Source organism: Ziziphus jujuba, chromosome 9 (assembly GCF_031755915.1).
Source record: "Ziziphus jujuba cultivar Dongzao chromosome 9, ASM3175591v1".
In the NCBI taxonomy this organism is placed as follows: Eukaryota; Viridiplantae; Streptophyta; class Magnoliopsida; order Rosales; family Rhamnaceae; genus Ziziphus; species Ziziphus jujuba.
The window spans coordinates 18,213,082-18,227,102 of NC_083387.1; the positions used below are offsets into that span (position 1 = coordinate 18,213,082).

Consider the following 14,021-nt stretch of genomic DNA (forward strand, 5'->3'; position numbering starts at 1 on the left):
TCATTCTTTCATTTCTAAGTTTCTTCTCTACCTGCATGCTGAAGCTTTTGGTTCTGAGATGAATTGGAATTTTTTTATTTTATTTTATTTTTTTAAGGAAACACAATGGAATTCTTACAAATTAAGAGAGACTAGGGAAGACTCTGTTGATATATAGATGAAATTTACTTTTAATTCTCAACACAGATGTTTTTTCAATCCCATGCCATTTATATGGAACTTAAAAGATCAAAATCCCAATTTAGAAGTTTATCAATTCTCTGCATAATTATCGATATATATGTTGGCATAAAATAGTTTTCTACAACAGAAAATTTGGCATTATATAAAACCAAAATTGAAACAGTTTCTGTTGCCATGCTTACCTTGCTGTGTTAGTCTCCTCTTGTTGAGTCTTCAAAAAGGCTTTGTTTTTACATTCCTCAACATCCCATCTATCTATTATGGTCCTGACTAGTGAACTAAATCAAGTGGTTTTAATTTTTAATATCGAACTAGCAAAGGGTAGTAAGAATTTTCTCAACACTGCAATTTGAAAAAAGAAAGAAAAACTTAGTAAGTCAGCAGCTGTAAAAATATTTCTTGAACTTCATATAAACTTCTCTGTTTTCTTTCAATAGTACTCTTTCATGTGTAATAAGGATCAAATCAATATTTAGGACTGTTAATATATATAAGGTTTTATTACCTCCTTAATTATTAACATATGGTTCAGATATGCAAAGATAGTCATGCCTCCTTTAGTCTTTAGTTTAAATATTGATGTTTGTTTTTGTCCTTTGCTATATAGCAAAGAAATAAATAAATAATAGAAAATGAAACTACAAGGAAAATGTCTACAAGTATAATATATTTTTTTGTGTATTAATTCTATATAACATTATTGTGAAATTCTTGCTAGTTTTATATTATATGTGTCTACCATCTTTTTTGACTAAGAACATTTCAAAACTTGCTTATTTTTTAATTCGCTTCCATGTTTCTCAGAAGCTACAGAGTTAGAAGTCAGATATTGTAATGAAAAAAATTTAAAAATTATATTCAAAATTATTGTACAATGTCAAAATGTGAATTCTGAAGAAACTTTAAAATTCCACATAAATCTTTAAACAACAGATTTTTTTGTGAGATCCTGTTTCTAAATTATGTATATGACCAAATAGTACCTTAGATTCTCCAAACATAAATCTTGATAAATGGTTTCTCTAGTGTGTCTTTTAAGGTGGTACTACGTTTGATCCCCAGCTGGGATTCTCAGATCCTATCGGCACTAAAACCTAATTATTTGGCTCCTTTGATACAACAGTATTGTATTATATTAGAGTAAATTGAAATTAGATTAGAATAGTATTGTATTATATTGGAGTGAACTGTGTAACATTAATACTTTATTCTATTTAATACTCTTTGGTATTGGAAGGATATTAAATATTTTATTTTTTAGTCATAATTTATTATTCATGTAGCTTTTATAAATAATTTAATTAAAAACATTTATCCAGTGTATAAAGAAACAGAGCCTAATATATATATATATATATATATACAACATTGAGAACGACCAATCAATGTTTCGATAAATGTTCTTTCTGGCATCGATTCATTGCGAGGACTCACAAAAATACTTTGGCCGGTGGCACTATGTTCTATGTACAATAAATAAATAATGTGTTGAATAAGTCTATGTGTAACATATCCAGCATCCAATGTTGGTACAGCAGTATCCTCAATTTATTTGAGTTCCATAATACGAAATGCTATATTTTGTTAAATACCAATCTTATATATAAAATTATATCGAAATTAAATATATAAATATATATACGAAAAAAAGGTTATTTATTTTTTTATTCACAATATATCATAATATAATTAATTATAAAATTATATTATATATATTATATAATTATATATATAATAAATAACAGAATATAAAATATAAAAATGCAGAAAAATTAAGTTTCGAGAAGAAGGGAAAAAAAAAAAGCCTCAGGGTCAAAGAAAAAAAAAAAAAGCACCTCATGTATCAACCAAAAATAAAAATAATAAAATAAAATAATTAAGAAAAAAAAAAAACAAAAAACAAAAAATGCCCTCTTGAGTCAATCGCAATTTCTGCTATACAACTTAATACCTACCTTTTGCTCTGTATTAGTTAAACAAGATAAGACTGTACAAAAGAGTCGTCTAGATCCGACTGTATTGAGTTATGCGGAACAATACGTGTCACCAAACACAGTGTTGTATTATTTAATACAATTCAACCTTGTACTACATGCCAAACAAGCCCAAAACTAGGACTTCGTTGAATTTTAGTGGGCAAATTGATCGGTGATAGTCTGAAAACTATGTTTTGACTTTGGAGTATGGATCCTGAGAAAATGAAAATTGAGGGTAAATTGGATTTATTACCCGTTTGCGTTAAAAGTCAAAATTTCAATAATGCATACATTTTAATCTTATTTTCAAAACAATACTCTTTTTATTTATTTATTTATCTACGAATTTATCACTAACATAGGACGGAAACAAGGTTTTTATCAAATATCTCCACCTCCAGTCATTAGATTGAAATAATAATAATAACAAATAAACAAGCAAACAAACTTGTTTAGGTATGATAGTTATTCAACAGGAGAAAATACCTTCTCATCTCATCACTCTCCAATGCTAGTATGAAATAGATTATAGAATTTGATGCCAATACTTTATTTTATTATTATTATTATTTAAGATTTAGTACCAAATATCCATTCATGTAAGCATAGGAACCAATCAACCACATTCAGGGGATGTTCTTATCATTTACAAAGTGAAATTTCAATATTAAAGTTACCATTTACTCTAAACAGGGTAAACATACAACAGATATTATTGCATAGAAGAAATTCCAAGCCTGATATGGCAGCAAGAGTGTCAAAGATTACGCATCAGAGGATACCACGTTACTCATAAATTTTCACAAGCACATAAAAGTACTGTACTTCAGCAAAGACTGAAACAGTGTAAAGCTTTTAAACTAGTCAGTTGTGAACGTCACAAGTCACAACTTGACAACAGGTATTTTCCCATACAAAAATATAAGAACAGTTATACCTTAATAAATTTATTTATTTTGCAATAGCATATATTTTACAAGAATTAAAACATTTTTTTGGAAATAAATATCAGTATTTTACGATGACAAACAAATTATTTGAATAAAAGTCTTTATTCACTGTCCTCATTTTGGTATGTGCTCTACAGAACACTCACTATGAATTATATGTAGCACAACCGAAAGGCAGTAAGCCTGCAAGAGAGATCTCATAAATATTTGAAATTTTAGGAGTTCCAATTAATAATTACCAATGCTTCAAACAAACATGGTATAAATAATCTCAAGAATTATAAGCGTCCAGAAAGTTCAATCTCCAGAATGCTTACCTGTTCATGTGAACCAAGTTGAAGAATATATTTCCATCACCATTAAAATCTAAATGCCAACTTAGGCCCTATACACATTACTTCCTCTTCTCTGATATCAACATCAAACCTATAAAATTTGAACAATTCTATTGCTGTCATAGTTATCTTAGAACAATGGCTCATGTACAAAACAGAGAGCCTTTGGCACCCATTTCGCAAAGCCTGCAGCCCAAGGTCACATAAGTTCCGACATCGGTTCACATGAAGCTTCTCTAAATTTTGACAATTGATCCCAATACACTCCCATCCTGTTGTTCTTATTTCATGGCATAATGCTAAGTTCCATTCTTGAAGTTGCAGACACCCTTTTGCAATTGCCATAATGGATTCATCACCGACTGTTCTGCACATCCGAAGGTTTAGGATTTTAAGTCTTGATGCAAATCCTGTTCCAATTCCTGAGAAACCATCTCCACGAAAACACCCACCTATGGCAGAAAAGTCCAAATACTCTATTCCACCACCACTGACCATTGCCTCTATGCCTTCTGATTCAAGCTTGCAATATTCAGCTTCTATATGAGCTAACGTTGATGAACAACCTCTAAAGCCATTACCAGTTATCCCCATACAATGAGCCATTCTAACTGTCTGGAGTTGACGGCATCCTTGTGAAAGAGATCTTATCCCTTGATCAGAAATAAGCGAGCAGTAAGAGAGGTTTACATGCCTTAGAGCAGAGCAAGCAGAAGCCAAACTTTCTAAACCAACATCAGTGATACGACACCGGTAAAGACTAATAACTACTAACAATGGGCAACTTGTAGCAGCTAGAGACAATCCAAGATCAGTGATACAATAACAGCAATCCAGATAAAGAGTTTGCAATTTTGAACCATAGTGTTGCAGCTGAGTCAAGCCTGAATCAGGTAGCTCCGTGCAACCAGACAGACATAAAGACTGCAGATGCTGAAAGCGGGTGAGCAGCCTTTGTAGATGGAAGGAGCTAGCATCATGATGGGCATTAAACAATGACAATGGGTTGAGTAGGTTTAAGGAACACTGGAATTGTAAGGAATGGCGGCTAAGGTTTTGTATATGAAGCCAGCGGTGACAGGTCAAGCCAAATGATTCACAATCTGTTGTACAATTGAGCCGTTGGAAAATAAAGAAGAGACAATCATCAGGCAGGTGCATAATGGAGGTTAGGCCATTACCATATGAGTCTTCCATGTCAACCTTCTTAGCACTCTTCCGAAGGCTGCAGTGCTCGGATCTTTACAGTGAATTTTTTATATGCTGAAGTAGATGAATTAGGAGAGTCAAAGCCACATAGTGCAGGTGAATCTCCATACCCATAGCCAATATGAGCCCCACATTTACGACAGAGAAGTTTCGTTTTTGAACGATAACGACCCCATGAGATAGGTAAACAGTTTACCTCATCAACCTGTGTGAATCGACTGAGATCAACTGATAGAAAGGAAATCAAACCTTTTTTTATTGATTTCTGATATTCAGAGCCTATGCCTGAGGTGATACGATTGGAAGATGTTAGGTTCAGAGGGTATCCACAAGACCCACAACTGCAAACAGGATAAGTGAAAAAAGAGAGAAAAGGATTATACATTTCAGGCACAAAGATTTATAACACAATATGTAACCAAAGAAAATAAAGGTAAAAAATTCATATATAGATTTAGTATTTTACTATTTAGTTGAGTACTAATGAACATCTGAATCACTTCTTCTAAATTACCCATGTTATTCAATTCTAGATTACCAAAAAGGTCCACATGTAATGGAATTATTCAATTCTAGATTACCAAAAAGGCCCACATGTAATGGAATTATTCAATTCTAGATTACCAAAAAGGTCCACATGTAATGGAATTTAAGTAAAATCCATAGCATAAGAGACTGATCCAAGTAGCCCAAAATCAAATGGTTGCACAAGCATAAATGATAAATTACCAGGTTTAAGGATACTCAACCAATTCCCTACCCAGATGCCAAAGTGTAGGTTGCAAATTGGAGCAATCCTCAGTCCTTTGTCAATTAGAAAATATAGGATCAGATATATAGCAGCAAAGGGTCTCTGGTTCACAAAACAACTAACAAGGCTCCACCTACTAATTCTCCCAGAAAGGATCAAAAGAAAACACCAATATTCACCACTCTACCAAAGCATCGATTTTTTTTTTTTTTTTTTTAAAGCCCCAAACAGCTACAAACAAAACCAGCAATCTTTCGCTAAAATGCAAAATTTAATAATTCCTACTGTTTAAACCAACAAACAAAAGGCACAAAATCCTCAAAATTAAGATTACCCACTTAGTAAGAAAACCAATCTATGCTAAGCCACTGAACACAAATTGCGCTGATTTACGTAAAATGCTTTGAATTTCACAAACCAACCCACCTAATCACAAGAAATCTTGAAGAAAAATCCACCTCCAAAAATTAAGATTGTGCGATAACATGAGCATTAAAGGAAGAATAAGAAATACTTCAACCTACCAGTATGAGACGTCGGCTTGGGACATCCTCTCCGACGATCAGGGGAAACCTTCGGAACCCATTATTATTGTCGAAAAGAAATCAGTCTCGGCCAATCCGATCGACTGGTTTTGATGACCAAATCTTTCGTAGGAATATTCGTTACTTCCCCGCAAGAGTGACAGCAACGAACAGCTTGTCTTCTCCACTCTTTTCCCTTTATTTGAAAAAACAAAAATAATAATGATAATAATAATAATAGTAAATAAATAAATAGCTCTTTTTCCTTTCAGTTTTACTTCGTCTTTCCTTATTTGATTCGTCCATTTTTAGCATTAGACCATCAAAATTTAGTACTACATTGGAGTTCGCTAGGAACAATATAGGGCTTGGGCTATAACAATTGGCCTAGGATAAAAATAAAAAAAGTTTTTTTGAAAAATAGCTACCTAACAAATTCATTCTTGAAAAATAGTGAATTTTTTTTTTTTTTTTAAATCTAACCAACTATGAACAGAAATGTTTTAGGTTAAATTAAAAATTATAAAATAGTTTTTTTCTTACCCTTTTTTTTTTTCCTTTCTCAAATAACCCCTTCACTTTAAAAAATATATATATATATATATATATTCTCGCATCTCATTGGCTCTAATTTTTTTATTTTTTTTTGTATTTTCTCACTTTTGAAGCTAAGTTCAGATAAAAATTTTCTTTTTTTTTTCTTATTAGAGTAAACGATGGTGCTAAATGATGTAAAATTGTCTAACTACTTTTTTATTCTTGGATTTTTTCACTTTTGTATTTTTTAAAAGTTTTTTAATATAGGTATGTAATAAATTAATTTATGAGCTGTTATATTTGAGTTTAAAGATACATAGGTGACATATAATATAAAAATTGATAGAAAATTGTGACGAGAATCTGTCCGTACCCGCACAACCAATAACCCGCTGGGGTGCTGATCCGATACCGATGAAGACTGAACCGATCACTAAGGCTCAAGCTAAGAGATTTAAGGACAACTTGACTGTTTTTATACAGGGAGTTATTAATTCTCAAAAGAGCTCAAGCTAAGAGGTTTTATTGTATTTTGTTGCTGGGTTTTCTGTATTTTACTGAGTGGGCATTTTATCTTCATTCCAATCAAGGGCAACATGTAGGACTCAATGATAATCCTATTTGGCATCCTATAAGGCATATGAAAACTGATTTGGAGCTTAAATTGGTCAAAGAATGGTCAAAGCCAGGTTAATCAAAAAGATAGTTATTTAGTTTTATAATTTGATTTTGACTTTTGTTTTAGGAAATTAGTCTTTTATTTGATTTCTATTTATTTATTTGCTAGAAAAATCATCTTAGAAAAGTTATTATTTTATTAATTTCATTGTAAATTAATTAATTTCTAATCCAAAATAAAGAAATTAATTAATCAAAATTAGATTAGGAAATGAGAGAGAAAATTTGGCCAAGCTTGGTTTCCTAATTCTATTGGCCGGTTTTGTCCTAGGTTTTTAGGGTTTTATTGTTTTATGACTCTAGCCTATTTAAGGGCTTATTTTTTAGGAAGAACACATCTTTAATAATAGTTAGAATTTATTTTGTGAGATAGAATACTATTTATTCTTTTTGAACACCTAAAACACCATTAGAGAGTGTGTGTTTTAGTTTTGACTTATCAATAGGGCATCCATCACCTATTGTGGCTTCTTCATTATATCAAGATTTCTAATCACAGGTTGGTTAAGTGTTAAGATTTTTCCATAAGAACTTGAACTTAATTGAGATCCGGGCTAATATAATATGGATTTAGGCGCGAGTCGACCTAGGTTTGTATCATTTGGTATCAGAGACAAGATTTTGTTTAGGTTTGATCTATCTTATTTGCTTTATTTTGTTTTGTATTAATCTACAATTTTATCATTAGGTTAAGGTTGCTTCTATCATCATACACGTTCTGCATATTTAAAAAAAAAAAAAAAGCTCATTCCTAGTTAAATTAGGTTTTCCTATTTTTATCGTAATTTTTTTTCTAGTTCGTTGGTTGTTTTTCATCCTTGTTCTTAGTAATTTAGTTTATTGTTGATTTTTCTTTGCCTTTTTTTATCTTAAAAATTTGCACTCATATATTCAAATAAAAAAAAAAAAGTGAGTTCGCAGCAACAAATACAAAATTCACAAATTTTGCAAACTTTGTATTGAGTGGTCTTGGGTTTGGTTGTTATTTGGTGTTGGAATTGCAATTTAGTTGTTAATTCTTGCTACTATAGTTGAGATTATATTTTGTTAGTAGAAAAGAAGAAGAAGAAGAAAAGTCGAATAAAAGAAAAAAAAAAAAAAGGTCGGTTTTGTTGAATTTGGTGTTGAAATTTGTTTGCTGGACATTTCTTTGAACTGCTAAGTTGTTGACTATTTATTCAATATTTAGAGTTGTTGGAGATTTATTTTTTCTTCTGGATATTTAAATTTTGGATGCTAAACTAATTGGATTAAAAATTAGTTAAAGGATTTGATACAAAAACTTGAATTACAAAGAACAATAACCAACTACTATCTTATATTTTTGTTCAAATTGATTCTTGTTCGTGTTTGAATTCTTTCTCTATATTTTATCCTTGAATTATTGCTTCATTCATATTCTGGACAGCTTATATTTCATTCCAAAAATTTGCTTGTTGATTTATCTTGGTTTGCTTAGAAAAGCCGAGAACTAGGTTTTATTAATTCACTTGGTATTGCTTGCTTTTGCTACTGTTTTGTTGATAAGTTTAATTAAAACATATTTGTGATCTAATTGCTGCTTTGTGTGTGTTTTAATTAGAACTTCAAGATAATTCTTTGAGTGGAAAAAGACAAGAGCGTGTGAGCTTAAAAGAAGGTAAAAGTCAAAACTAGTGTGCAAACATGAGTGTTGAGACCTTGTTTGAGTGAAACACATAAGGGAGTGATTTCATTGAGGTTCTATTTTATTTTTGTGTTATTCAGAATAACATGGTAGATTTAAAGGTGAGACGAGGAGATCCACCAATAAGAATTAATGAAGAAAAATACGTAGAATTCAAAGGTGATTCCTGAGCTATGGGAAGTGGAGTTAAGCACACGGACATGAGGGCGGTCTTGGAGCAATTACAGTGGATGAATGCTCAATTTGATCATATAGATCAAAGGATAGTCAAGTTAGAAACATCACAAGGAGGGCCGAATATAAGGTTTGATGCTCATGGAGGCTGAGGTCGAGGTTGAGGAGGCCAAGGGCGACTCAGAGAAGAATTCGGGGAAGGCAATTTTGGAGATGACTTGGATGAAGGGTTTGATGAAATTTTTGAACCTCAAGGAAGGCCAATATGTGGGAGACCAGCAAGGAATGAGGATGATGATCTTGGAAATATTAAGGTCAACATACCACCTTTCATGGGAAAAAGTGATCTGGAGGCTTACTTGGAATGGGAGGAGCGTATGGAGATGATCTTTGATTGTCACAACTATTCAGAGGCTAATAAAGTTAAATTGGCAGCAATGGAATTTGGACATTATGCATTTCAATGGTGGACTAATGAACAAAGTATCCGAAGAAGAATAAGGGATGAATTGATTGCTACTTGGCGACAAATGATAGGAGCCATGAGGAAGCGATTTGTACCGACTCATTACCATAGGTTGCTGCATCAAAGGTTACAATCATTATCACAAGGTAGTAGGTCCGTGGAAGATTATTAAAAAGAGATGGAGATGCTTATGATGAGATTGAACATGAATGAAGATAGAGAAGCAACCATGGCAAGGTTTCTAGGTGGATTGAATCGTGAGATAGCCAATTAATTGGAATTATAACAATATATGGAATTTGAAGAGATGTTGCATGTGGCTATCAATCTTGAGAATCAATTCAAGGGGAGGGATACAAGCTCACAGTTTGGAGGAGTTTCAAACAGCATGAGGTCAAATCCAAGTGCTTGGAGAAGCAATCCCACCTTTGAAGCAAGACAAAAGTCGAAACTTGGAGAAAAGAGCACCAATCGGCCAAAAAGGGAGTCCAAAGCTGAATCTATCCAAGCACCAAAGAATGAAGGTAAATCTGATCCTAAACCTTCTAAAACTCATGATATCGTGTGTTTTAAGTGCCAAGGATAAGGACACATCGCTATCCAATGCCCAAATAGGATAATTATGGTATTGAAGGATAATGGTAAGCTAGAATCCAAAAATGAGGAAAGTGGAGGTGAAACCGAGGAAGAAGAGGAAGAATATGAAGATGAGTTCGAGACTTTAAATGCTTCAAATGCCAAATTGAGTTTAGTGTCTAGGAGAGTCTTGACCGTATACAAAGATGTGGAGCAACTTCAAAGAGAGAATATCTTCCACACTCGATGTAAAATTCAAGGTAAGATTTGTAACATGATAATTGATAGTGGAAATTGTGCTAATGTGATTAGTAATGTTGTGGTTGATAAATTAGGCTTAGCAACAATTAAACGTCCTGAACCATATAGATTACAATGGCTTAATGATAATGGTGAGATGAAAGTAACTAAACAATCGACCTAGGTTCGTATCAAATTGTGTAGAACTTAAAAAATCGCGAAAACCAGTAAAATAGAGAGAAATTGGCAAAAAAGATGAACTTCCGCCATTTTCCACAAGTTTGTCAGTTTTCTCTAGTTTTCCATTACTTTTCCACTAATTTTCAGTTAGTTTTTTGCTAATTTTCCGCCAATAGGAAAACATTATATTTGGCCCATAAAAAAAGAAGGGTTTTTTTGAGACAGTTAATATGTTTATTCATTATTATTCATATTTTTTTACATATTTATTTATTTAGTTTAATGTTATTCATTTAATTTTGTAGTAAAATGAAAGGTGATGATATTGTAATTGCGGTTTTATACAATGAAACATTGGTCCAAAATGATGGTGGTCATTAGGAATATCAAAATGGTAAAATATAATGGTTTCTGTTGGCAAAAGATTCACATAATCAAAGTGAGAGAAGGAGATTTTAAATTCTATTGAGATAGACCGAAATGAAAATTTGCTAAAGCTAAAATGGATATATGGACGATGTGGAGAAAAGTTGGATTCTACATAAATACACAATGATCAGGATGTGAAATGCTTTTTTTAGGAAGTGAGGAATGGAGGGATGACAATGATGCGACCTCCATTGTATGTTGACGTCCATTGTATGTTGAACATGTATCTAGAAATGTTCATCAAATAACCTTTGCTTCAGATAATAGGAGTAACCATCATTCTTTTGCTCATCCTCCAATTGGTGTTGTATACCACAAGTTCCACATTCTGAACCTATTGAGGCTACATTTCATAACATTATAGTTCATGAAACTCAGTTTAGAGATTAAGTTGATGTTCATGGATCTTGGACATCATTTAACATCCATGAAGAAGTTTATGTTGGAGGTGACTATGCTGAACAATTTCCTAATGAAGAGGAGTATGAGCAGTTGCATAATATTGGTCATTATGAGAATTACAATATAGCAAGGGATGATGTTAGTTTTGAGTCAGATGATGTTGATCATAATAATGTAGATTTTAAACATGAGTTGTCTGACAATAATAATGATGTGTATTATGAAATGAACAATGAAAGAGTTGATGATGTTAGGGTTCATCGTGCCAAAAGTGGTTCTATGGTCATATTTTCATTAAAGTTCATTGGCTGTGAGAGTATTGTAGTTGGATAGATATTTTGCAACAAATGTGACTTACAGAATAAACTGAGCATCTATTGCATGCGTGAAAATAAAAAGTTTAAGATCACACGATTAACTACACAATGGTATGAGGTTGTGTGTTTGGGAAATACTTATAAATAGCGACTGCGTGCGACCAAATTAAGAAATGGAAAAATATTTGTTATGAGAATTTTTGATAATGTACACAGTTGCATATTAGATATCATGCATTGAGAATATAAGTAGGTGAGTAGCCGGGTTATCGGGGTTATCGAACAATGTATCAAATCTAAATATGAAGGGATTGCATGTGTTTACAAATCCAAAGAAATTCAACATGACTTTCTGTAAAAATATGGAGTGAATATAAGCTGCAACAAAGCATGGAGAGGTAAAGAATATACACTTAATAGTGTTAGGGGATCTCTAAAGGAGAATTTTGCTAATTTGCTTACCTACTATTATGAGTTAGTGTCGAAGAACCCTGGGACTCTTACACGTATCAAAACAGATGATAATAACCATTTTGTATATTTTTTTTATGGCGATTGGAGCATGTATTAGGGGATTTATATCCCACATAAGACCTGTGTTGGCTGTTGATGCGACTACTTTGAAAGGGAAATATAAAGGATACATATATATTGCAGCGGGCATGGATGGTAATAAGAAAATATATCCTTTGGCTTTCGGCATTGAAGATGCAGAGAACGAGCAAGCATATACGTGGTTTTTCCAAAACCTCAAGAATGCTGTTAGAGATTTTCCGGATTTGGTGTTTGTGAGTGATAAACACCCAGCTATTGATAAGGCAATAGGCAAAGTTTTTTTCCAATGCATACCATGAGTTATGCACGTACCACATAAGCAGAAATACTAAGGTAAACAGACATGTAAAAGATGATGATACAATAATACAATGTTTCATGCTTACAGATAAGGTATATTTGGTTGAAGATTTTGAGTTTTATATGGGCAAATTGAGGCAAAAGATAGTAGGGCTTCCTTGTACATCTGATCATGTGACCCTACAAGGTAGGCATGTTCTCTTTCTCCATGTAGAAGGTGCATTATCATGATCGCCAATATTGCAAAAAGCTTGAATGACATTTTACTAGATGCTAGGGAGATGTCAATAGTAGCATTGATTGAGCACATACAAGATTTGTTGTAAAGGTGGTTTTATGAACGACATACTGCTAGTGCAAAATTGACAATGCCTGTGACTAACCATATGAAAAAGCAACTCAAACTCTGTAATTCGGAGTCTATTGGGTTCCATGTGAAGGCCGTTAATATGTATGAATTTCTTGTGAAAGGTGGGAGTTTAAAAGGCACAGTTAACCTCCAATCAAAAACATGCTCATGCAAAGTCTTTGATATTGATCAATATCCTTGTGATCATTATATTGCTGTTTGCAGAGAATACAAAATTACTCCTTATCGCATGTGTTCTCATTACTATACCGCGGATGCATATCGTGCAGCTTATGCTAAGTCTATTTACCCTGTGTTAGATGAAAAATAGTGGTATGCTCCGGATGATGTGTCAAGTCATATTGTTCTTCCACTGAGATGGACGCGTAGGTGAGCCGGTAGACTGAGGATGCAATGCATACCATCTCTAGGTGAAAATGTTATTGGACATAGATGTAGCCAATATGGTAGTGTTGGATATTATAGGCAGAGATATACGAATCCATTGTCTTATCCTTGGAATTAGGAAGTTGTAATTTAGCGTTACGGTTTAATATCTTTTGATAATTATTTTGTATCATGGATATTATATTTTCTACTTGATGGTAATGCTTTATCTATGTTGTGATAATGGTGTAGTACATATTTAGCAATTTTGTTTTAAGAATTTAATCCCAAATGAAAAGAGGCATTTTGGAATTGATATTGAATTTTTAGTTTACATCTCAGTTTTTGAAATGTCCAAATGTTTTTGAAAAGAAAAACAAATATATATCATTTTTTTTCTTTTTGTTTAATTGGTTATTGATTTTAAAAGTTAATACAGTTTTTGTTAAGTCCATCTTCATTTTATATAATATTTTGTCTCCACTCTCAATTTTTTTTACCCTAATATTAATTTATTCATCTATTGGAAATTGATTTTCCAAGTGGAGGAAATTAGTTTTAGACAGGAGTAAATATTTTCTGACATTTTTCGACAGGAGGAAATGTTTTCTGATAGGAGGAAAATGATTTCTGCTTGGAGAAAAAATTTTCTGACAGGTGGAAAATTTTCCAAAAGCTTGAATTGAGCTACATATAAAGGGTTTCTGCAAAATGGAATTCTAATAAACATGCCACATTTTATAGACGGTAAATTGGTTATCTTTACATTAAACTCATCATTATCTCCGTTAAATGAACATCAAAATAATCCATCATTATCTTTACATGTAAAATAAT

At 32.4% G+C, this 14,021-nt stretch overlaps 1 protein-coding gene across 5 annotated transcripts; it reads right to left on the reverse strand.

Moving 5' to 3' along the window:
• Nucleotides 1–3,077: 3,077 nt before the first annotated feature.
• LOC107427144 (F-box/LRR-repeat protein 12) lies at nucleotides 3,078–6,203 on the reverse strand. 5 transcript variants are annotated; one of them, XM_060811507.1, is made up of 3 exons: nucleotides 5,929–6,203; nucleotides 3,427–4,994; nucleotides 3,078–3,292 (listed from the first exon to the last, which is right to left on the reverse strand). In XM_060811507.1, the coding sequence occupies exon 2, from the start codon at nucleotides 4,639–4,641 to the stop codon at nucleotides 3,469–3,471; it is 1,173 nt and encodes a 390-aa protein (XP_060667490.1). In that variant the 5' UTR covers nucleotides 4,642–4,994; nucleotides 5,929–6,203; the 3' UTR covers nucleotides 3,078–3,292; nucleotides 3,427–3,468. The 5 variants fall into 5 exon arrangements, with proteins under 5 accessions (XP_060667490.1, XP_060667493.1, XP_060667491.1 ...); XM_060811510.1 differs by adding an exon at nucleotides 5,414–5,457 and having other exon boundaries at nucleotides 3,193–4,994; nucleotides 5,929–6,202; XM_060811508.1 differs by adding an exon at nucleotides 5,383–5,457 and having other exon boundaries at nucleotides 3,193–4,994; nucleotides 5,929–6,202.
• Nucleotides 6,204–14,021: the final 7,818 nt, after the last annotated feature.

Excerpts from the sequence above, each read along its gene's own strand:
- LOC107427144 (XM_060811507.1), bottom strand. The coding sequence starts at position 4,641 with ATGGAAGACTCATATGGTAATGGCCTAACCTCCATTATGCACCTGCCT.